General features: G+C 45.8%; 1 protein-coding gene across 1 annotated transcript in view; it reads left to right on the top strand.

Moving 5' to 3' along the window:
• The window catches only part of sgsm1a (small G protein signaling modulator 1a), a 204,646-nt gene that overhangs the window by 29,350 nt on the left and 149,057 nt on the right, over window positions 1-26,239 (top strand). Inside the window, exon 3 of the mRNA XM_070888345.1 lies at window positions 25,239-25,314. Coding sequence (XP_070744446.1) covers window positions 25,239-25,314 — 76 coding nt within the window. The remainder of the gene's footprint in view (window positions 1-25,238; window positions 25,315-26,239) is intronic.

The raw sequence follows: 26,239 nt of genomic DNA, 5'->3' as shown, positions 1-26,239 counted from the left end.
TAAGAGTGCACTGTCCTTTTCTCCCTTCACCATGGAACACAGCTGAGTCCTTTAACACACAGAATCTGTAGATGACTAGAAGCACAGTTCTGGTCTCTATATTACAAAAAAGGTATAGAGGCACTGGAGAAGGTGCAACAATGATGTACTAAAATGATTCTAGAACTGAGAGGGTGTAACTATCAGGAAAGATTGATCAGACTCTAGAATGATCTTTTCTCTAGAATGATGAAGGGGTTTGATAGGGTAGATGTAGAGAAGATCTTTCCACTTATGGCTGAGTCCAGAACTAGAGGCCATAAATGTAAAGGTACTCATTAATAAATCCAATAAGGAATTCGGGAGAAGCTTCTTCACTGAGAATGTGGAACTCGCTACCACATTTGAGGCAAAAAGCATAGGTGAGCTTAAGGGGAAGCTACGTAGATACACGAGGGGAAAAGGAATAGAAGGATGTGTTGATAGGGTGAGATGAGGTCAGATTGGAGGAGGCTCGTGTGGAGCATAAACACTGGCATAGACCTTTTGGGCCGAATGACTTGATTCTGTGCTGGAAAATGCAATGCAATTCAGTTTAATGTCGGAGAGTGGATCATGAGACCTTCTGAAGCTGAGCTGCGGAGGGGTGGGGGTGGTGGGAGAGATGTTTTTTTAAGACAATGGTCTTCCAGCTGGATGATAAAACTATAGACCAATTGCAGTCTTGGGACATTAGTGGCCTATTTTCACATTTTTGGCCCTTGGGACAACTGAGGTAGAGAATATGTTGGAATCTTCAATTCAAGCTGAAATTGGTAAAAGTCTAGAGGAGGAGCAAGTAACTCGAAGCGCTCAACATGGATTTCAGAACGGAAAACCATGCTTGACAAACCCTGATCAAGTTCTTTTGGGGAGCTGACAGATATGATGCAGGGGGGAAATGCAATGGATGCGGTGTACATGGACCTTGACAAGGTATCATACACCGATGATTAAGGGGTATAGAATTAAGGGAAGGATAACACCTTGGATTCAAAACTGGTTAGAAGGGAGGAACAGAGAGCAAGAGGTGATGGCAGTTTCTCGGGGTAGTTGGAAGGGTTCTGATCTGGCACCACTTCTGTTTACTATGTCGACGAATGATTTAGCCACAGGGCGCGGTGTCCAAATTTGCAGACGATACTAAAACAAAGCTTCAAAATGGAATGGCAAAAACGCAGCACATAGGATTCAATGTCAGTATGAGGTGGTACATTTTGGTTTAAGAACAAAAGTGAAAACTGCACTAATAGAGGAAGATTGGTTGAGGTGGAAGAGCAGAAGGATTTTACATCGGCACAGAAACAGGCCATTCAGCCCAACCAGTCCATACAGCGTTTATGCTCCACTCGAACCTCCTCCCGTCTTTCCTCATCTAAATCTATCAGCATAACCCTCTATTCCCTTCTCCCTCAATTGCTTGTCTAGCCTCCCCTTAACTGCATCATAATTTTAAAGACCTCTGGTCACCCCTCAGCCTTCTCTTTTCAAGAGAAAAGAGACCCAGCCTGTTCATCCTTTCCTGATAGGTATACCCTCGCATTTCTGGCATCATCCTTGTAAATCTCTGCACCCTCTCCAGTGCCTCTATATCCGTTTTATAATATGGCGACCAGAACTGTACGCAGTACTCTAAGTGTGGTCTAACCAGGATTCGATAGATGTTTAGCATAACTTCCCTACTTTTTGGGGGTTAAAAGCAGCACCTCAAGTGGATAGGCCATAAACAAAGTGAATGGAATACTGTGTTTTAAGGCATAAGGTATAGAATATAAAAGTTGAGATGTAATTGTAATTATAAAACCACAATAAATTGGAATACTCTGCAGTTTTGGGCCCACACTCTAGGAAGAACTTTGAGGCAATAGAGAGGGTACAGCGTGGAGGTACTTAGATAGTTGCTGGTCTGAGGAAATACAAAAATGAAGAAAGACTTTAGAAATTGAGTCTGTTTTCATTAGTAGAGAGGACAATAAGGGACGATTGTAATAGAGTTGCTTGAAATTATAACGGCATAAGAACTAAAGGATTAGGAGCAGGAATCGGCCATTCGGCCCCTCGAGCCTGCTCCGCCATTTAATAAGATCATGGCTGATCTTCTACTCCACTTTCCTGCACTATCCCCATATCCCTTGATTCCCTTAATATTCAAAAACCTATCGATCTCTGCCTTGAATATACTCAACGACTGAGCATCCACAGCCCTGTGGGGTAGAGAATTCCAAAGATTCACTACCCTCTGAGTGAAGAAATTTCTCCTCATCTGAGTCCTCAATGGCCGACCCCTTATTCTGAGACTGTGACCCCTGGTTCTAGACTCCCCAGCCAGGGGAAACATCCTCCCTGCATCTACCCTGTCAAGCCCTGTAATAATTTTGTATGTTTCAATGGGATTTCATTCTTCTAAACTCAGATGGGTCGGAGTAGATTGAAACAGACTGTTTCCAGTAATTGAAGAGTCTAGAATGAGGGGGCACAAATAGAGGATTAGGACTGAGAATAAGAGAAACTTTTTATACACAGGGCTGTGAGGTTGTGGCATGCACTGTGGGAGTTAGTGAGTGAGGCACAGATCATCTCAACATTTAAGAATAGGTTAGATAAGTAGTTGAAGGAAAAGGGAGATGTGAGCACAGGATGATCCCGTGAGATTAGGACTGTTGCTTGTGTAAAAGGTAAACGGCAGCATGGACTGAATGGCCTGTGTCCATGTTGCAACGTAATTCTATGTTGCTCCTGTCTCTGGCCCTCCATTTATGGCAGTTCCAGCTGGTAGAAGTTGGCCAAGCTAGAGTTTAGTACTGTTCCCTCTCCTCCCCATCCACCGCCTTCAACATTCATTCCCTCCACCACCGGCGCACCGTGGCTGCTGTGTGTACCATCTACAAGATGCACTGCAGCAACTCGCCAAGGCTTCTTCGACAGCACCTCCCAAACCCGCGACCTCCACCACCTAGAAGGACAAGGGCAGCAGGCGCATGGGAACACCATCACCTCCAAGTTTCCCTCCAAGTCACACACCATCCTGACTTGGAAATATATCACCGTTCCTTCATCGTCGCCAGGTCAAAATCCTGGAACTCCCTCCCTAACAGCACTGTGGGAGTAACTTCACCACACGGACTGCAGCGGTTCAAGAAGGCAGCTCACCACCACCTTCTCAAGGGCCATTAGGGATGGGCAATAAATGCCGGCCTTGCCAGCGATGCCCACATCCCGTGATTACATTTTTAAAAAGGCGGTAATAGATTACTGTTGAGAGGCAGGATCATCCAACTTCCATAAGGCAAGTGAACACGTTCCATTAAAATAGAACTTGCCAATCAGATGGTTCCCTCTTCCTGAGAGGCTATGCCCAACCTGCACTTGGCAACTGGCCACAGTCTGGAGCCCTGTACATGGGGCAACATTGACGGCGATCCGTATCGCCTCCCACTGCGATGGGGTGTACTATGATCTGTGGGTGGCCCTCAAGCAACAGGTGTTGATTGGAGTTTTGACCCTTGCAATGTATTCTCCTGTGAGTATGCTCACACATTTGTAGAGCTGTTGATTGCAGCCATCTGCGAGAGGTGGGCGCCGGAGGGACTGGAGTGCATCATCACCCCCAGCAACCAAATTTAAATTTGATTTAAGTTTGCGGTCAAAAGTTTAATATGTTGGTTTTAGTGCCCTTTTAATAAGGGAGCACTTGATTTATAGGTTCAACAAAATAGTTGTCGAGTTGTTATGTGGGAGTGCCTTAGCCAGTCATGTGATGTTCACAAGACTCAATAAAACCCCGACCAGTTGGGTTCGGGGATCCACGATGAAGCAGATGGTTGTGAGCCTGGTGGATGAACTGGTAATGTGTAGTGTGATTGTTAAACCTTTGCTAAGAAACCAACTAGTTCCTAATAACAATGTGTTTCTCTGAATTTTTAAGCAAAGAACCCATGAAGCTAAAAGTCGGGGTAACAGATCGTAAGCACGCTGATTCCCCCCTTGTTGCCATCGTTAAGTCGACCCTGATTTGGGTTTCTGAAGATCAATCTCCCTGAGGTGTGATTGTAAATGGCTGCAAGGCGCGTGTACAGGAGAGACTCTTGCAGCAGGAGCAAGGACTCGTGAGCTGGAACATTCATTCCTTGAGTTGTGCTGCGTGACAGTTTCTAGTCAGCCCTGCTGTGAGCATCAAAAACCACCAATCTCTGATTTAGAAAACTCCTCTCTCTGGCGCTACGCCTGGACTGTTCATTACATTGAGTATAGTGTTTACACAGACTCAATTCTACTAAGTCTTTAATACCTCAGCCATATATAAATGGCTAATTAGCAGATTATCTATTTGTAAATGTGAAAATGGGGTGGGGAAGTCATTAACCTGGTAACTGCTATAATGAAGTTTGAAGAGAGTTCTACATTCAGTAATGGATTCCTGAGAGTGAGTTAGGAAATTGTAATCTAATGGAGAGCGGTTTGATTTACCCTTTAATCTGCCACAATGAAGGTCGAGTGGTTTATAAACTTCAGTACAGGCCTAAAATTAGATTATAGTCTAAAGGAATCTTCACGTTACTGGTTTGACACCTGAGATAGCAATGTTGAAAGGCTGGTTCTTCTCGCGCATTCAGTATCCTGCCCTTCCTACTGCTGTTGGTAGCTGCCAGACAATTGGCCTGTTTTACATCCCATGTGCAGCTCTCATGATGTCACGTTGCATTTAAATAGTAAATTGCAGAAATTTAAATATTGGGAAGACCGAAGCCATTGTTTTCGGTCCTCGCCACAAACTGCGTTCCCAAGCCACTGCCTTCATCCCTATCCTGAGCATCTATCTGAGGCATAACCAGACTGTTCGCAACCTAGGCATCATATTTGACCCTGAAATGAGCTTCCGGCCACATATCCGCGGCATAACTAAAACCGCCTATTTCCACCTCTAACATCGCCCGCCCTTGCCTCAGCTCATCTGCTGCTGAAGCCCTCATCCCTTCCTTTGTTACCTCTAGACTTGACTACTCCAATGCACTCCTGGCTGGCCTCCCACATTCTACCCTACGTAAACTTGAGGTCATCCAAAACTCGGCAACCCGTGTCCTAACTCGCACCAAGTCCCACTCACCCACCACCCCTGTGCTCGCTGACCTACACTCGCTCCCGGTTAAGCAACGCCTTGATTTCAAAATTCTCATCCTTGTTTACAAATCCCTCCATGACCTCGTCCCTCCCTATCTCTGTAATCTCCAGCCTCACAACCCCCCCCGAGATATCTGCGCTACTCTAATTCTGCCCTCTTGAGCATCCCTGATTATAATCGTTCAACCATCGGTGGCCGTGCCTTCTGTTGCCTGGAGCCCAAGTTCTGAAATTCTCTCCCTAAACCGCTCCACCTCTCTACCTCTCTTTCCTTCTTTAAGACCTACCACTTTCACCAAGCCTTTGGTCATCTGCCGTAAGTTCGTCTTCTGTGGCTTGGTGTCAGATTTATTTGTTGTGTCTTATAACACAGCTGTGAATTGTCTTGTGACGTTTTACTACGTTAAAGGCGCTATATAAATAAAAGTTGTAAATTGTAACTTGGGAAACAGCTGTTGCAACTTTCTGGTTGCTCCAGTAGCTTAGAGTGGTGGGTGGGACACTGTTTTAGTTCTCCACAGATGAACCTTTCAGCTTTGTTCATTAACTGGACTTTCGTCCAATAATTTCCCTTTCCTGTTCCTTCTTCCTGGCTTTCTCCACTTCCCCCTCCACTCCCCTTCTCCTCCCTCTATTTTTGTTTGCATGCAGGCAACCGGATGCCTTGAAGTTGTATTGCTGAAGCCACCTTTTCTTTCTTTAGGATGGGACAGGTTTACCTGCACAAATTCTACTGAGCAATTTAATACCACAGTCCGAACTAAATGGAGAATCACCAGGGTGGAAAAAAATTGCACGGCTATGGGGAAAGGGGAGTGGGTCCTAATTGGATAGCTCTTTCGAAGAGCTGGTACAGACACGATGGACTAAATGGCCTCCTGTATCATGCTATGATTCAAACATGCCAGCATGAGCAGCTAGGGAAGAGAAATTGTACAGAGCAGAAAAAACAGGTCTGAAAGTTCTGAAATAGAGGGAGGGTTCAGACATAACAAGCCCAGACTTGCTCATTCCCATTTAAAAAAAAAGACTTGCATTTATAAAGCACTTTTCACGACCACTGGATGTCTCAAAGCGCTTTACAGCCAATGAAATATTTTTTGAAGTGTAGTCACTGTTGTAATGTAGGAAACGTGGCAGCCAATTTGTGCACAGCAAGCTCCCACAAACAGCAATGTCTGCTTTCAGCGATGTTGACCGAGGGATAAATATTGGCGGGACTTCGGGGAGAACTCCTCTGGTCTTGAGCAGTAAGCTAGAGCTGTAATGGTCAGTGATGCTTCAGCCGATCAGAGATTTTATTTAATTATGTGTCTTGTAATGTTGATTCCCAGAGTTAAGAAAGATAATCGTGATGGCTTTGAAGTTAGTCGAGTGAAGATAACTCGGGTGAACCTAATGCTTGATTGTGCAGTCATCAAATTCTGCAATGATTCAAATTTATTTTGTGGGATAAACCCAAACACTTATGTGTTGGAGACTCTGGTTGCAAAGAGTTAAAATGATTTGGTATACGCAGTGTTTTGTTGGTGTGTTGCAATGTGACGTCTCTCCCTGTTTGAATTTTCGGTACCTGTATCGCCAGTCAATTGTATGCTCCTCATCACCACTATGTTGCTGCACAATAGGAGATGATTAATTGGCTTGCATTTCATTCAGTAAAAGGGCCCTGCTTGGTACTTGGGCTTTAATGGAGTTTGAAATTGCCTCCCTCCATTCTTTAGGAATAAGAGGGAAATGATCAAGAGAGTCGGGATAAACGGGTCCTTTTCAGAATGGCAGGCAGTGACCAGTGGGGTGCCACAGGGCTCAGTGCTGGGACCCCAGCTATTTACAATATATATTAATGATTTAGGCGAAGGAATTGAATGTAATATCTCCAAGTTTGCAGATGACATTAAGCTGGGTGGCGGTGTGAGCTGTGAGGAGGATGCTAAGAGGCTGCAGGGTTACTTGGACAGGTTAGATGAGTGGGCAAATGCATGGCAGACACAGTATAATGTGTATAAATGTGAAGTTATTCACTTTGGTAGCAAAAACACGAAGGCAGAATATTATCTGAATGGCGGCAGATTAGGAAAAGGGGAGGTGCAACGAGACCTGGGTGTCATTGTACATCAGTCATTGAAAGTTGGCATGCAGGTACAGCAGGCGGTGAAGAAGGCAAATGGTATGTTGGCCTTCATAGCGAGGGGATTTGAGTATAGGAGCAGGGAGGTCTTACTGCAATTGTACAGGGCCTTGGTGAGGCCTCACCTGGAATATTGTGTTCAGTTTTGGTCTCCTAATCTGAGGAAAGATGTTCTTGCTATTGAGGGAATGCAGCGAAGGTTCACCAGACTGATACCCGGGATGGCAGGACTGACATATGAGGAGAGACTGGATCGACTGGGCCTGTATTCACTGGAGTTTAGAAGGATGAGAGGGGATCTCATAGAAACATATAAAATTCTGATGGAACTGGTAGGTTAGATGCGGGAAGAATGTTCCCAATGATGGGGAAGTCCAGAACCAGGGTGCACAGTCTAAGGATAAGGGATAAGCCATTTAGGACCGATGATGAGGAGAAACTTCTTCACTCAGAGAGTGGTTAACTGGTGGAAATCTCTACCGCAGAGAGTTGTTGAGGCCAGTTCGTTGGATATATTCAAGAGGGCGTTAGATATGGCCCTTACGGCTAAAGGAATCAAAAGGTATGGAGAGAAAGCAGGAAAGGAGTCCTGAGGTGAATGATCAGCCATGATCTTATTGAATAGTGGTGCAGGTTCGAAGGGCCAAATGGCCTACTCCTGCACCTATTTTCTATGTTTCTATGTTAGCCTCAAAATGGCCGTCAAGGTGCTCCAAATTGCGAATTTGTGTTGATAATCTTGGGCAACTTTTTTTTGTCGTTTCCGTAGATTGCTCTCCTAGATCAGGTAATCCTGGGAATTCCTTGCCTGCACCTGCTTTCCCACCCAAAATTCCGTGAAGCGTAGGAATACCAGTAATGATGCAACAACTGCAGTTCTGCCATTTTTGTCTCAAAGTTCCCATATCTGACTTCAGCTACAGCTCGCAAGTTGTCAGGCGTGGCTCAGTGGGCAGCACTTGTGTCTTTGAGTCACCAAGGTTGTGGGTTCAAGCCCCACTCCAGGGACTCCAGCACATAAATCTAGGCTGACATTCCAGTGCGTGGCTGCGGGAGTGCTGCACTGTCGGGGGTGCGGGCTGTTGGGTGAGACGTTAAACTGAGGCCCCGTCTGCTCTCTGAAGTGGATGTAAAAGATCCAATGGCACTATTTTGAAGAAGAGCAGGGGAGTTATCTCCGGTGTCCTGGCCAATATTTATCCCTCAATCAACATTAAAAAAAAACAGATTATCTGGTCATTATCACATTGCTGTTTGTGGGAGCTTGCTGTGTGCAAATTGGCTGCCGCGTTTTCCACATTACAACAGTGACTACACTCCAAAAGTACTTCATTGGCTGTAAAGCGCTTTGAGACACCCAGTGGTTGTGAAAGGTGCTTTATAAATCCCAGTCTTTCTTTCATTTGGCAAGCAGCTCCCTGGAGTCCAGAGTATATCCGTGCCCTTTTGCAGCAGGGGTGGCCATTCAAGAGACATCCAGATCTTTTGCATTCAGTGGATGTTCTATCTTGAATCCTTCTGGCGAAGGGACCTGGGTGTTGGGAAGGGCTGAGTGTTTATGGCTGCGCAGATGAAACTCATGGTAGCTGGAGGATTTTTCTGTTCCTTTCCACTAATTCAATTCAGTCCTCATTACTCCGTACCAAAGCAAAAACATAACAGCAGTGATCTTCTAAAAGATCACTAAAACCAGATTATCTGCTTGTTCTCGCATTGCTGTTTGTGGGAGCTTGCTGCCGTATTTCCTATATTACAACAGTGACTACACTCCAAAAGTACTTCATTGGCTGTAAAGTGCTTTGGGACGTCTGAGGTTGTGAAAGGCGCTATGTGAATTCCAGTCTTTTTTCACTGAGTAGTCGGGTTACATCGCTGGAGCTGGCTTAATCTAATTCTCTTATACTCGAGGATAACCAACAAGGAGGTAAAGGTTTGGATTTAGTCATTTTGTTTTAACCGGGACTTTGGGCGAGAAATTTGTTTGGAGGGTTCCTAAGGCGCTAATGTTGGGCAGTCGCTAAATTAGCGCCGGAAATATTTTAGCGACGGGAACGCAAAATTCAGCAGTAGCGCCCTGAGAGTGGAGTGGAGTGGAGTGCTGAGGGAGGCGTTTAACGCTACTCTTGGGCTGGGTGAGCAACCGAATATCCCGTGCTAAAGAGCCGGCTTCGTAGCGCCCTGAGAAAGGCCTCCCAGCAACAAAATAATCGGAACAAAAAATCTATCCTGTCCAAGACCCTGCTTGATTCCGATGCATGTATCCATGGCGACTGAAAACTAGCAAAAGCTAGCTTCAGAAAAGCTAACGACTCAAAAGCAGCCCTAACTATAGGCCTGCAACATGTAACCATTGTGCTTTTATATTTTTGTACATTGGTTGGATTTAGACATTTCAGAAGGGGACAGCAACTGCCGCTGGCTTAAGATATGTTTAGTGAGAGATTGGGAGGGGGGGGGAGGTCATTCGCATCAACACACTGTGAAAAAAAATTGATTTTTGACGACGTAGTTGCTGCATTTTCCAGCATTTTGAAGCCTCCAGTAATTCTGTGACACAAGTCATTTAAAATAATTGCAAGATCGAAATAAAATAAATAAAGGTACTGATGTAGAAACCATGATGGACTCACAAAATGAACAAAGGCTGCAGTGCAGATCCAGAGAACCATTTACAAGCGTTAAATACCACTGATAATTCACAACAAAATTCACTCATTTTAGTTAAGTGTAACTGATTTATATGCCAGATTCTAAAAAGAAAAGAAAGACTTGCATTTATATAGCGCCTTTCACGACCACTGATCGGGCCCAAGTTTCAGGCCACGCCTAGAACAGCGCAGCCCCGACCTGGACGCCCGTTTTTCGCGCCACAAAGTGCGCCTAAAAAAACTTAACGATTCTCCGGCCCCCTGCAGGTCCTCTGGAGCTGGGCACGGCGCAGCATGAGCTGTAGGGGGCGGAGCTAGGTCCCTGCGCTGAAAACAATGCCAGGACCTCTGCACATGCGCGCTACAGTGGGCACGCATGTGCAGTAGCTCCAGGCGCCCAAAACTGTGTGGGAGGGGCCCGAAGCACGCAGCCTCTAGCCCTGGCCGAATGGCCTCACTGGGGCTGCGTGTTTATAAGGCTGCCTCCCACGCCCAGCTCCTGCTTCCTCCTGACACCGACCCGACTCCCGCTTCCCCCGCCCCCGGACCGGACCGGACCCCCCGGACTGCACCCGACCCGTAATCTCCCCCACCCCGCCCCCCCCCGACCCGGACCGGACCCAACCCAACCTGACCTCCCTCCCCCCCGCCCCCGACACGAACCGACCCGACCCGGCCTCCCTCCTACCCCACCCACCCCTCCCCGGACCCGACCCGCGCTCCCTCCCTTGACCCGAACCAACCCGACCTCCCTCCTCCCCCCCCCCCCACCCCCGACCCGACCCGACCCGTGCTCCCGACCGCCCCCCCGGACCAGACCCGACCCAACCTCCCTCCCCCCCCCCCCCCCGACCCGACCCGCGCTCCCAACCCCGACCCGCGCTCCCGACCCCGGACCCGACCCGACCCAACGCCACCTACCTGCAAATCTGGTGCTGGGGACGGGCCCCGCCCGAAGTCGGGCCCGGCCTGGCCCGGTCCGTTCAGCCTCCCTCTCCCTTCTCCTTCCCCCCCCTTCTCCTTCCCCCTCGCCCCCCTCTCCCCCCTTCTCCCCCTTCTCCCGCTTCCCTCCCCCTTCTCCCGCTTCCATCCCCCTTCTCCCCCTTCCCTCCCCCTTCTCCCCTTCCCTCCCTCCCCCTCGCCTCCCCCCTCCCCTCTCTCCCTCCCTCCCCCCCCTCCCCCTGCCCCCCCTCTCTCCCTCTACCCCCCTCCTCTCCCTCCCCTCGCTGTCAGAAACACAGACACTGACAGACAGAGAATGAGAGACACACACAGACAGACAGAGAGATAGAGACACTGACAGAGACACACTGGGGGGGGGGGGGCATCCCAGCACGCTGTTGGAGGGCTCCCGGTGCTGCAGTCGGTAAGTAGAAAATGTTTTATTTATTGATTTAAAAAAAAAACATTATTTCTTATTAATTTTTTTTGATTGATTTATTGGTTGATTTATTGATATATTTATCATTTATTATTGATGATGGCTCTTTATTTGTAAAACTGAAGTGTTTAATGTTTGTAAACTTCCCTTTAAGCCCCCCCCCCCCCATTCCCTACGCCTGATTTGTAACCTACACCTGATTTTCTAAGTGTAGACAAGGTTTTTCTGAGCGTACAAAAATCTACACTTACTCCATTCTAAGTTAGTTTGGAGTAAGATTTCACTGCCTAAACTTTCAAAACGGGCGCAAGTGGCCGGACACGCCCCCTTTTGAAAAAAAAATTCTGTTCCAAACTGAAACTGACGAGAAATGGAGCAAACTAAATGCCGAGAATTGCAATTTCTAACATTCTAAACCAGTTGCTCCAAAAAAACAGGAGCAACTCAGGCCGAAACTTGGCCCCAACGTCTCAAAGCGCTTTACAGGCAATGAAGCGCTTTTGGAGTGTAGTCATTGTTGAAATGTGGGAAACACAAGAGGAATACAAAGCTCGATATGTTTGTATGTGGGAGCATCTCACTTCACCTTTGACCCCGCCACTCCCCATCCAAACTATGGCCTCCATCTCCAACCTCCCTTATCCAAAGTCCTTCAACATGTTGTCACTTTCAAAGTCCGTGCCCATCTGTCCCACAACTCCATGTTTGAAACTTTCCGATCAGGTTTACAGTCCTGCCACAGCACTGCATTGACACTGATCAAAGTCACAAATTACATGCTCTGTGACTCTCTCGCATTCTTTCCCTGAACCTTTTGACTTCTTCCTCTTTGCTTCTTTTTAAGACCCTCCTTAAAACATAAGAACATAAGAAATAGGAGCAGGAGTAGGCCATTAGGCCCCTCGAGCCTGATCCGCCATTCAATAAGATCATGGCTGATCTGATCCTGGCCTCAACTTCACTTCCCTGCCCGTTCCCCATAACCCTTGACTCCCTTATCTCTCAAAAATCTGTCTATCTCCACCTTAAATATATTCAATGACCCAGCCTCCACAGCTCTCTGGGGCAGAGAATTTCATAGATTTACAACCCTCTGAGAGAAGAAATTCCTCCTCATCTCAGTTTTATATGGGCGACCCCTTATTCTAAGACTAAGTTTTAGTTTCCCCTATGAGTGGAAATATCCTCTTACATCTATCTTGTCGAGCCTCCTCATCATCTTATATGTTTCAATAAGATCACCTCTCATTCTTCTGAACTCCAATGTGTATAGGCTCAACCTACTCAACCTATCTTCATAAGTCAACCCCCTCATCTCAATACCGGAATCAACCGAGTGAACCTTCTCTGAACAGCCTCCAATACAAGTATATCCTTCCTTAAAATCGGAGACCAAAACTGTACGCAGTACTCCAGGTGTGGCCCCACCAATACCCTGTACAGTTGTAGCAGGACTTCTCTGCTTTTATACTCTATCCTCCTTGCAATAAAGGCCAACATTCCATTTGCCTTCCTGATCACTTGCTGTATCTGCATACTAACTTTTTGTGTTTCATGCACAAGGGCCCCCAGGTCCCTCTGTACTGCAGCACTTTGCAATTTTTCTCCATTTAAATCATAATTTGCTTTTCTATTTTTTACTCCAAAGTGGATAACCTCACATTTTCCCACATTATACTCCATCTGCCAAATTTTTGCCCACTCACTTAGCCTGCCTATATCCCTTTGCAGATTTTTTGTGTCCTCCTCACAATTTGCTTTCCCATCCATCTTTGTATCATCAGCAAACTTGGCTACATTACACTCGGTCCCTTCATCCAAGTCATTAATATAGATTGTAAATATTGAGACCCCAGCCGAAGATCTGTCGTTAGGAAAATGCTGGAGTCCATTATTAAGGAATCAGTTCAGAAGAATAAGAGGTGATCTTATCGAAACATATCAGATCCCTGCGGCACCCCACTAGTTACTGTTTGCCAACCGTAAAATGACCCATTTATTCCGACTGTCTGTTTTCTGTTAGTTAGCCAATCCTCTATCCATGCTAATATATTACCCTGAATCCTGTAAGCTTTCATCTTGTGCAGTAATCTTTTATGTGGCACCTTATCGAATGCCTTCTGGTAATCCAAATACACCACATCCACTGGTTCCCCCTTATCCACCCTGCTCGTTACAGCAAATTTGCCAAACATGATTTCCCGTTCATAAAACCATGCTGACTCTGCTTGATTAAATTATGCTTTTCCAAATGTCCAGCTACTACTTCCTTAATAATAGACTCCAGCATTTTCCCAACGGCAGATGTTAGGCTAACTGGTCTATAGTTTCATCTTTGAACAAGCTTTCAACCATCCTTCCTACCTTCTTCTTTGGTTCAGTGTCATTTTTTTTTTGTCTGATTCCGCACCTGTGAAGCACCTTTCCCACTTTAAAGGGGCTATATAGACGCAAGTTGTTGTAGTTACAATTTGTTGCCCATTCTCATCAAATGTACATTCCTGGAATATGCTGTAAATGGGAAAGATCCTCGATTAGGGATCGTGATTAGTCCAGGCTCAACCTCACACAAACTTGCCTCTTGACTGACCAATGGCTGCCTCAGCACCCCACTGCAGATCCCAGCACACCGTTTCTAATGGAGGAGATAAACTCGAATTAAGAATCAGCATGGTGGGGGGGGTGGGCTGCGAGGGGTAGGTGATGGATGGCTGGCCAATGCATGTGTGCACTAAAACTGAGCGGGGCGACTCAACAACAACTACAACTTATATTTATATAACACCTTTAACATAGTAAGCCGTCCCAGGGTGCTTCACAGGAGTGTTTTAAGACAAAAGAAATAAATTTGACACCGAACCACAAAAGAAGAAATTACGGCAGGTCAAAGCTTGGTCAAAGAGGTAGGTTTTAAGCAGCGTCTTAAAGGAGGAAAGAGAGGTAGAGAGGCGGAGAGGTTTAGGGAGGGAGTTTCAGAGCTTGGGGCCCAGGCAACAGAAGGCACGGCCACCGATGGTTGAGCGATTATAATCAGGGATGCTCAAGAGGGCAGAATTAGAGGAGCGCAGACATCTCGGGGTGTTGTGGGCCCGGAGGAGATTAGAGAGATAGGGAGGGGCGAGGCCATGGAGGGATTTGTAAGCAAGGGTGAGAATTTTGAAATCGAGGCTCAGTAGAGCAGGGGAACTTTCAACAGGTGGCCGCTCTTGATTTTTAAGCACAAATGTGGCCAAATGCTGACTCTTCTGTGTGGAACATGAGCGGTTGGAGTAGGGGTGCGGGATTAAATGTTCCCTTCCTCCCGCATAGTCATCCTTCACCTGAAGTGGATTAATCCGCAGAGCCCAGTTCAGTATTTGATATCGAATCATAAAATTGCAGAGCGCAGAAGGAGGCCGTTCACCCATCATGGCGGTGCCGTCCCGTTGAAAGAGCTGTCCAGTTTGTCCCACCGCCCCACTCGCTCCCCATAACTGTGTATCATATTCTCAAATCCCAATGGTCACACATGTACCGGTTGACATTTGCAGTGAAGAATCGATTCTTGAGCTACGAAAATGCCCGTTTTAAATCACTTTTTTTCCCCCAGTCGAAAACCTATTGCAGGAGTTTACAAATAGAATGGTCAGCTGTGACATTCTGATATAGTTGTTCAGTCGGGAGGCGATCAAAATTGACTTCAGACTTTAGACACTGGCAATTTATCTCTGCAGCCTCAATCGTGGAGATATTTATCATTGGCCATGCCTGGCAAAGGCACTCTGTCTGTTCCACTCTAGGTGAATTGTTACACAGTATTACATCGTATTTACAGCACAGAAACAGGCCATTCGGCCCAACAGGTCCGTGCTGATGTTTATGCTCCACACGAGCCTCCTCCCACCCCTCTTCATCCAACACTATCAATGTATCCCTCTATTCCTTTCTCCCTCATGTGTTTATCTCACTTCACCTTAAAAGCATCTGTGCTATTCGCCTCAACTATTCCCTGTGGTAGTGAGTTCCACGTTCTCAACACTCTCTTGTCAAAGATGTTTCTCCTGAATTCCCTATTGGATTAATTAGTGACTGTCTTATATTTATGGCCATTAGTTCTGCTCTCCCCTGCATGTGGAATAATCTTCTCTATGCCTACCCTAGAAACCCTTTCATTTTAAAGATCTCAATCAGGTCACCCCTCAGTCATTTTTCTAGAATAAAGATTCCCCCACCCATCCCGGCTGTTCAATCTTTCCTGATAGGTTTAACCTTGCATTTCTGGTATCATTGCAATGAATCTTTTTTGCACCTTCTCCAATGCCACCACAGCCTTTTGTACAATATGGAGGCCAGACTGTTCACAGTACCCCCAAGTGTGGTCAAATTGTTAGTGTTGCTATTAAGGGTAATGCAAAGAAAAGCTTTGCTGAATGATACAAACCATCAAGGTTCCAGGTTCAGTCTAAACGCTGTGGGGTTCATTGAACTCTGTGGAGATGCTGTGTTTGATTTTTGGTGTCCCTTGGATGAGGAAAGGAAGGGAAGGGAATGATTTCTTGATTCTGAACACCATTCATAAGAAAACAAGAATTAGGAGCAGGAGTAGGCCATACGGCCCCTCGAGCCTGCTCCACCATTCAGTAAGATCACGGCTGATCTTCAACCTCAACTCCACTTTCTCGCCTGAGCCCCATCTCCATTTGTAATGTATTTGCTTCATAGGTTCTTTGCTTAAGAATTCATAGCAACACACTGCTAGAACTAATTGGTTTATTATTTAACAATCACACTACACATTACCAGTTCATCCACTAGGCTCACAACTGCATACCTCATCGTGGATGACTAAGACCCAACTGACTGGGGTTTTATTGAGTTTTGTGAACATCATGTGACTGGCTAAGCCACTCACAATGGAACAACTCCACAAACCTCTGAGCATCCTCACAGGTGCATACATTACATACAGTGCATACACTGTTGATTCCCCGAGAGTCCAACAATCTATATTCAGCGATGCCTTGCTTCGAAGTGGGTGTTGGGCAAGATCAGAATTTGGCCTGAATGTAACGATTCCATTATGGAGTAGCTTCAATCGATGATTGGGATGAGTTATCAGGGAGCAGCCAGTGCCCGTGAAACTAAATCCTGCAAGCATCAGTACTTCCAGGGATACCATTCCACATGGAGAGGTTTGCAGCAAGGGAAGATACTTCCGGATGGGGAAAGAGGACAACTAAAAGTATCAGATTATTCACAACCACAGGCATATGATGGTGCTTTGTTACAGAGACCTTGCAACATGAGACCTGTGCAGCTGGCACAGGCTCCTGTGTAAAACCTAACCTGGTGCTCTGTGAAGAGGTCTCCATTGTTGAATGGAACCATGAGATATTAAAGCAATGTCTTGTGTGCCTGCTCTTATGGACGTGAGAGATCCCATGGCACTATTTGAAGACAAGTGGGGAGTTCTCTTCGTGTCCTGGACAATATTCCTCCTCAATCAACATCTTCTTCTCAGCCAACAACACAAAAATTAATTATTCTGCTCATTGATCTGCTGTTTGTGAGATAGGATTGTGAGGCAGGGCCGAGCTGCCATATTTACATACAAGGTGCTTGTATAAAAGCAACTTTATTCCCTAACAGATTAAACTGTGCCAATATTGATGTTTAAGGGAGTGGAAATGATTTGTTTTTTTCAATGAGCTAGATCGAAGACAAAGTTATCAACACACTCAATAAAAAGAAGCAACAAGGCTCCTCTCTCCAGGAGGGTGTCGTAAAATATCTATGTATACAAACAGGAAATCCATATATTTAAACCTGGTACTGTTGTGAGTTGTTGGAGCAAGTGGACCTCCTGTGGCATTGCTCAGCGGGGTGCTTGCATCAGTGTTGTCTTTGTCTTGTGGTAATGGGATCTGATTGGTCATTGCTAAGCATGTGATGAATAATGCCATGTGATTAGTCTGGACCAGTCAGAAAGCCAAGAGGAACTCTACATTCAGACGTTCATTGTCAGCACACTTTAAAAAAAATTGATTTGTGCTTTGTAGGCGAGTGCAAAATAACTCTGGAATATTAAGCGATGTAGACATGAGGCTTCTTTCTTCACATGGACGGCAGTCTTACGTTAATTATTTTAAAAGTCAGGCGGAAGAACAAGGCATGTAATCCAGGCGGACAGAGGTTTGAGACAAACAGGAGGGAAGGTGAGGTGAATCGAGACGGAATTGGTCAGGTGCCCAGCTTGGGTTTTAGAAGCCTGTGTTTTTAGGAGAAAGGGAAGGCAGAGGGAGCTGAGAGGTTCCACAGTTTGTCGGCCCTGGGAAAGGAGGAGATGGCATGACGAGACTTGCTTTGTCCACGAGTCAGGATGCTGCACAACCCTCCGAGATCTCCGCACTCCTGCAATTCTGGCCTCTAGCGCATCCCTGATTTCCTACACTCCACCACCTCTCTACATCTCTCTCCTCGTTTAAGACGCTCCTTACAATCCATCTCTTTGACCATGCTTTTGGCCACCAGCCCGAATATCTCCTTGCGTATGCTCAGTGACAAATGTTATTGTTTCGTGTGATGGGAAAAGGTGTCTAGTTTGGCTCTCCGTCCGTTGGCCTCCTGAGAAGCCGAGTGAAGAAATGATGGACCTCCCGCAACAGATCTCAGTGGGTGGGCCGATGTGATGTGTTCCACAGTCTGGGACTCATGGCCATGGTCGCACATCGTGTTGTCTTTCATCCTCCACTTGTGGAGCAGGTCACTTCGTCCATGCCCCGTGCGGATTGGGTCGAGTGCTGCCCACTGTCTCTGAGGGAGGTTGAGGCCAGGGACCTCCGCTGTTGGCTCCTGATGTTGCATGCATCCCACGATTCCATCCCTCCAGATAGTGGACCGATACCAGCTGCATGAATTAAATTATGTTTGATGACGTGCTTCCTATGAAGCACCTTGGGACTTCTTACTCCATTAAAGATGCTATATAAATGCAGGTTATTGGTACAGGGAGAAGGAAGAGCGTGTAGGCTGGCACACTTGGTGCTCCAACAGCAATGACTACAATATTGATTTTAAAGGTATTTTGCATGTAAGCACTTTAGTAATGATTCCACGTGGTAAGGTATTGCACTTGAACTGTTGTGACCTTAGTCCATTTATTGCAGCTCCTGAATGAGGTTATAGTAAGGTGAGCTCCCTTTTATACCTGGTTACCTGCAGTTTGCAGGTGACCCCTCGGTCTCCGCTAGTTGCACCCTCTGGTGGTACAGGCATATTGTATATAGTGTGAAGATACATTCAGTGGTCTTACGTAACTGTACATTGAGTGTCCAGGGTATATACATATATTATACATACACAACAAAAGGCAAAGGTTGTGATGGAAGGAGAGAGTGGCTAGAGGTTAGAAAATGATTGTCCATCAAAAGGTTTTTTTCTTGTATTCTGTCAAGTGTGAAAGAGCAGTTGGTGGAGCAGAATTCAAAACCTGGATGATTGTCCTCAGAAGAGGTTGGAGAATGCCTGCAGGAGTTCCTTTTGTCAAGGCTCAGGATGGCAATTGGTTGGGTGAGGGAGCCAGAGGCAGAAGAGACCAGGCAGTCGAGATTACCACATGGGCCACCATAGCTACTATCTGACTGCTGAAGAGAGGTTGAGGAGCACCTTTCTGAATGCTCGCAAACTGCCCTTCTCCTGCTTTTGGTCTCAAAGTAACGTCTGCATAAATCAAACCTTTGAACTGAGCACTCAAATATTCGACTTGGGGATGGATTCTTGCACTAATGCTGACCTGTGCGGTATTCTATAAGTGGAGTCCATTTTGGACGGAATTATTCAATTTTCAAATCGGTGAGTGACATTTTTTTTAAATTTAATTTTTTAATTTTTTGCTGCATTGTTCTAATGGGGACTAAAATATTTCATTTTTTTCACCATTCACTGCAGTGATCCTGAGCAAGAGACACGGGTTCCCAAATGGGACCTCATTGCCAACTGCCAGCAAAATGAACTGAATTTGAGAAATATGTGAAAATAACCGATTGAACATAAGAAATTGGTGCAGGAGTCGGCCATTCGGCCCCTCGAGCCTGCTCTGCCAGTCATTAAGATCATGGCTGATCTTCGACCTCAACTCCACTATCCCCATATCCCTTGGTTCCCTTAGTATCCAAAAATTCTCCGTCTTGAAAATACTCAACGACTGACCATCCACAGCTCTCTGGGGTAGAGAATTTCAAAGATTCACAACCCTTTAAGTGAGGAAATTTCTCCTATCTCAGTCCTAAATGGCTGCCCCCATATCCTGAGACTGTGATCCCTGGTCTGGACTCTCCAGCCTGGGGAAATGGCCTCTCAGCATCCACCCTGTCAAGCCTTTTAAAAGTTTTATATGTTTCAATGAGATCACCCTCATTCTTCTGAACTCTAGGGAATATAACCTTGCAATGCTTATCTTTAATGTTCATTCACTTCTGGAACTCCACAGCCCAACCCTCCCAACCTTTCCCAAAATATTGACCTTGGTAACAACGGGTTATTCTGGCCTTATACCAAATGCATGATTGGAGTGCCCACCTGCTTGATTTTATTATTCCAACGCAACAGGGTTGGCGAAACTGGGGAGGTATCTAACTTTGAAGTGAGTTTTTTTAAAGATATAAGGCTGAGAAAAAGGTTTTGCTTCTACGTTTTAGGGCCGAGTCCATACATGAAACAAGCAAAATGTTGCAGATTTTAAAAGTAGCAAGTCATTCTTTGTTCAACCATTAACGGGGTGTGTGGAGTAATCACATGGCAAAATAATAAACCAGTGCATATGCCTGACTGATGGTGCTAATGGCCCTGATTTGGCACAGACTCGATCGGCCGAAAGGCCTCCATCTGTACTGTACTATTCAATGGTCTGAATGATAAAGGCGTCAAGGGTTATGGGGAGTGGGCAGGGAAGTGGAGTTGAGGCCAGGATCAGATCAGACATGATCGATTGAATGGCAGAGCAGACTTGAGGGGCCAAATGGCCTACTCCTGCTCCTATTTCTTATGTTCTTATGGTCCGTCTGGCCGGTATTTGGGGGTTCGTGTACTTTGCCAGAAAAATGTCTCCACATTTCAGGGTTTGGGGCTTCCTCCCTGTCTTCTCCTCAGCTTCCAAAATAAGGGAGGACACCATGAGCTTTCCAAGTCACTGAAATTAAGGCCGAGAGCCACTAGCAGGACAAGGTGAGACTGGTTCAACTGGGCAAAGGACTAATGTGAAGAGATTCTTTCCACAAAGACCGATCAACATCTGGAATGGGTACAGCTGTGGAGACAACAACCTTATTTAGCACGGTTGGTGCTACATTGGGAGAACTGTCGGCTCTTTTATGAAAGAGGAAAGAATGGCATTTATATCGCGCCTTTCGTGACCTCGGGACAGCTCAAGGGGCTTTACAGCTAATTAAGTCCTTTTGGAGTGTAGTCACCGTTGGAATGTGGAAAACGCGACAGCCAATTTGTGCCCAGCAAGCTCCCACAAACAACAATGTGAGAATGACCAGATGATCTGTTTTAATGATGTTGATTGAGGGATAAATTTTGGCCGGGACTCTGGGGAGAACGCCCCTGCTCTTCTCCGAAATAGTGCCGTGGGATCTTTTACGTCCAACTGAGAGAGTAGACGGGGCCTCGGTTTAACAACTCATCCAAAGGACAGTCTCTCTCAGCACTGCACTGCACTGGAGTGTTAGCCTAGATTTTTGTGTTCAAGTCTCTGGAGTAGGACTTGAACCCACAACCTTCTGACTCAGAGGTGAGAGTGCTGCCCACTGAGCCATGGCTGATACCCAGATGGCCTTCCTCATCTGTATCCAGCGGATAATATTTTGCTCAATAATAAATGTAATTGCAGATAGGTCATTGAATTCATATGTTTTTCCTCTCTACATTTTTTTCTAATTTGTGAGTGAATGTAGAGAAATGGCAACAGACGTGTTGAAGGGACAAATGATATAAGAACATAGGAAATAGGAGCAGGAGTCGACCATTTGGCCCCTCGAGCCTGCTCTGCCATTCAATAAGATCATGGCTGATCTGATCTTGGCCTCAACTCCACTTTCCTGCCTGTTCTCATAACTCTTGACTACTCTGTAGTTCAAAAATCTGTCAATCTCCGTCTTTATTATATTCAATGACCCAGCCTTCACAGCTCTCTGGGGCAGAGAATTCGAAAGATTCATGACCCTCTGAGAGAAGAAATTCTTCCTCATTTCCGTCTTAAATGGGCGACCCCTTATTCTGAAACTATTCCCCCTAGTTCTAGATTCCCCCACGAGGGGAAACATCCTCTCTCCATCTACCCTGTCAAGCCCCCTCAGTATCGTATATGTTTCAATAAGATCACCTCTCATTCTTCTAATCTCCAATGAGTATAGGCCCAACCTGCTCAACCTTTCCTCATAAGACAACCCTTTCATTTCAGGAATCAACCTAGTGGACCTTCTCTGAACTGCCTCAAAAGCAAGTATATCCTTCCTTAAATAAGGAGACCTAAACTGTACAGAATGCTCTAGGTGTGACCTCACCAATACCCTGTACAGTTGTAGCAGGACTTCTCTGCTTTTATACTCCATCCCCCTTGTAATAAAGGCCAACATTCCATTTGCCTTCCTGATTACTTGCATGTACGAGGACCCCCAGACCCTACTGCACCGCAGCATTCTGTAGTCTCTCTCCATTTAAATAATAATCTGCTTTTCTACTCTTCCAACCAAAGTGGATAACCTCACAATTTCCCACATTCCCACATATCACTGACTGGCAGTATCCTCAGATCTGCTCGTACACTTTGGTTTACTGAATGGCATACTGCAACACCAACAATGTAGATTTATACAGCGCCTTTAATGCAGAAAAACATCTAAAAGCGCTTCAGAGGAGCGATTATCAAACAAAATATCACACCGAGCCACATAAGGAGGTATTCGGGCAGATGTCCAAAAGCTTGGTCAAAGAAGCAGGTTTTAAGGAGCGCCTTAAAGGGGGAAAGAGAGACGGAGAGGTTTATGGAGGGTCTTCCAGAGCTCCTGAGCATCCCTGACTGTAATCGCTCAACCATTGGTGGCCGTGCCTTCTGTTGCCTAGGCCCCAAGCTCTGGAACTCCCTCCCTAAACCTCTCCACCTCTCTACCTCTCTTTCCTCCTTCAAGACGCTCCTTAAAACCTACCTCTTTGCCCAAGCTTTTGGTCACCTGCGCTAATTTCTGCTTATGCAGCTCGGTGTCAAATTTTTTTCCTCCTGTGAAGCACCTTGTGACGTTTCACTAGGTTAAAGGCGCTATATAAATACAAGTTGTTGTTGTTACTTGACACAAAAATCATGTGAACTCGTCAAGTCTGCAGAAATATAGTTTTGTGCAGTACGGTTACACGCTGGAGCAAATCGGAAAGCTTTGGTAGCAGAGCCTGACTTCAGTTCTGAGCACCGTGCTGAATGGGGAAAACCATTGTTTCCTAGATGCTGCACAGAACTGTTGGTCTCGGTCGTTGCAGCACTGGAGATAATTTTACGGTACAAACTGTTTGCGTTTACTGGGACTCCCTTCCTGGATAAGTCCCAGTGCCCAGTGTGGAACTGAGCCATTCTTTTGATCAGTGGTCCATGCTGAGTGAGGAAGAGAGCAGCTAAAATAAACATTGATCCCTTAGAGGACGAGGCAGGAGAAATTATAATGGGGAATAAAGAAATGGCAGAAACATTAAACAAATATTTTGTATCTGTCTTCACAGTAGAAGCATGCCAAAAAATGGTGGGGAACCAAGGGTCTAATGAGGGTGAGGAACTTAATATAATCAATATAAGTAGAGGAAAAGTACTAGAGAAACTACTGGGACCAGAAGCCGACAAATCCCCAGGACCTGACGCCCTGCATCCTAGGGTTCTACAAGAGTTGGCTGCAGAGATAGTGGATGCATTGGTTTTGATCTTTCAATATTTCCTAAATTCTAGAACAGTCCCAGCAGATTAGAAGGTAGCAAATGTAACACCACTATTTAAGAAAGGAGGGAGAGAGAAAACAGGGAACTACAAACCAGTTAGTCTGACATCAGTAGCCAGGAAAATGCTGGAATCGATTGTTAAGGAAGTGGGCACTTAGGATTTTCTAACATGATTAGGCAGAGTCAGCATGGTTTTATGAGAGGGAAATCATGTTTGACAAATTTATTCGAGTTTTTTGTGGACGTAACTAGCAGGGTAGATAAAGGGAACCAGTGGATGTAGTATATTTAGATTTACAAAAGACACTTGATAAGGTGCCACATAAAAGGTTATTACACAAGACAAGGGCTCATGGGTTTGGAGGTAATGTATTAGCATGGATAGAGGATTAGTTAACGGACAGTAAACAGAGAGTAGGGATAAACGGGTTCTTTTTCAGGTTGGCAGGTTGTAACTAGCGGGGTGCCGCAAGGATCAGTGCTGGGCCTCAGCTATTTACAGTCTATATTAATGAGCTAGATGAAGGGACTGAGTGTAATGTATCAAAGCTGTGTGAGATAGTAAGCTGTGAGGAGAACACAAAGCATCTACAAAGGGATACTGATAGACTGTGAGTGGGCAGTAATGTGGCAGATGGCGTATAATGTGGGGAAATGTGAGGTTATTCACTTTGGTAGGAAGAATAGAAAAACAGAATATTTTTTAAATGGCGAGAAACTTTCAAATATTGGTGTTCAGAGAGATTGGGGTGTCCTTGTGCAAGAAACACAGAAAGCTAGCATGCAGGTACAGCCAATGGCATGTTGTCCTTTATTGCAAGGGGTTGGAGTATAAGAATAAGGAAGTCTTGCTACAATTGTACAGGGCCTTGGTGGGACCACACCTGGAGCACTGTGTACAGTTTTGGTCTCCTTATCTAAGGAGGCATTGCAACGGCGGTTCACTAGATTGATTCCTGAGATGAGACGCCTTGAGATGAGAGATTGTGTAGATTGGGCCTATACTCTCTGGAGTCTAGAAAAATGAGAGGTAATCTCATTGAAACATACAAGAGTCTGAAGAGGATTGACAGGGTAGATGCGGAGAGGTTGTTTCCCCTGGCTGGGGCGTCTAGAACTAGGGGGCACAGTCTCAGGATAAGGGGAAGCCCATTGACGACAGAGATGAGGAGGAATTTCTTCACTCAGAGGGTTGTGAATCTTTGGAATTCTCTGCCCCAGATGGCTGTGGATTCTGAGTCTCTGGATATATTCAAGGCTGAGATCGATAGATGTTTGGAGTCCAGGAGAATCAAGGAATATGGAGATCGGGTGGGAAAGTGGAGTTGAGGTCGATGATCAGCCAGGATCTTATTGAATGGTGGAGCAGGCTCGAGGGGCCGAATGGCCTACCCCTGCACCTAATTCTTATGTTCTTATGATCTCAGCTGGGTGGCAGTGAGGACGCTACAATTGCTTTCTGTATTCGCAAGATAAGGAGGATTTCCTGTTGCTAATTCACCACCAGAACTTGTATCGCTTGTTACCTCTGCTGTCACACCTCGAGGTGGTTCAAAGTAAGGTGAATAGAAAAGAGGTGTGTAATGGGGAGACAGTGGGGTCAGATTGTGGGGCTATTATTGAAAAATAATGTGCTTTGTTCAGGATGTAAGCTTTCTGTATTCATTATACATTATGAAGAAATGTCTTAACGAGGTTTCTTTGCTTAAAGTACTGTCGAATTCAGACGACGGCTGCTGTTTGGTTGAGCTTTATGCCAGTGATAAGAAGGTTAATATATCTTCATACTATGTGTGCACATGCATTGTCAAATTATATATAAATATTGTTTCAAGTGAAATGATGTGCTCCCCCCCCCCCCCCCACAGCCTTCTCTTCTTCCTTCTCACCCCACCAAAACCAGCGCTCTGAATTCAATTCCTCATAGTCTGGGCTTTCCTGATATTCAGAATTGTCACCATTTCTGCACTGTTTGTATCGGCAGGTCAAGCAGATCATGGAGGAGGCGGTTACCAGAAAGTTTGTACATGAGGACAGCAGCCATATCATCTCCTTCTGTGGTAAGTCTCTGTGGTGTGTGTGTGTGTGTGTGTGTGTGTGTGTGTGTGTGTGCGCGCAGATGCATGTTTGTGAAGCCGCCTGGGACAGGGGAACTTTCCAACCCTTCCTGCAACCTCCGCCCGCAAGGCACAGTCCAAAGCATCGACTTTTCCCCTCAACCCCCCCCCCCCCCCGCTCCCCCAAGTGTTACCGGCTCCAGCAATGGGTATAGGGCAGACAGATGGTGGTTATTCCCAGCTGCCCACCTTGCCACACAGGTGAGAAAAGACCTGCTGAAAATCCATCAACGCATTGAGACATTCTTTGAATTGTATTTAAGAGCTGGGTTAACCAAGTGACTGAATCCTTCCATCAATAGAAGGTAACGGCTGATTAACTTGTGGCAAATTGGGCTAGTCACCCCATCATTGGTGTCTGCAGTTGATTTCCAGTGTGGTTTCACGTATATTGGTATTCTGGTACCGAGGGATGGTATTTGAGCCGAGGTTGTTTCCTGTCGGGAAGAGATGGGAGTCAGTAGTCCTTGCAATGAGGCGATGTACTGTGGAAATTCTGGTGTCTAATCAGCAAGGTTAGACAGTGAAAGTTCTGTGGTAGATGCCATGATGGAAGGCACCAGAGGAATGGACTTAATGGTTTCTCATATTTGACATTAATAAAAAAGTGTTTCATTTATTTAGGGGCTGTTGAATAAAGTACGTAACATTTTGGCACTATGACTACACAGACACGGTACGAGAAAGGAGTAAGAACTCTAATAAGAAGCCATAATCAGGGTCAGCGCTGGTGATCACTTAAAAAAGTCTGGGTTTGAAGGAGCAGGCAACATGAATTCTAAAACGCAGCTACGCGAGAGTGATTTATTCTCGCTTCCTTCAGTCGATGACCCATGTATAGCCAAAGGGAATGCAGAGGATCTGATGC

The sequence above is a fragment of the Pristiophorus japonicus genome, chromosome 8 (assembly GCF_044704955.1).
Source record: "Pristiophorus japonicus isolate sPriJap1 chromosome 8, sPriJap1.hap1, whole genome shotgun sequence".
NCBI lineage: Eukaryota > Metazoa > Chordata > Chondrichthyes > Pristiophoridae > Pristiophorus > Pristiophorus japonicus.
This window is presented reverse-complemented; position numbering and strand designations above follow the sequence as displayed.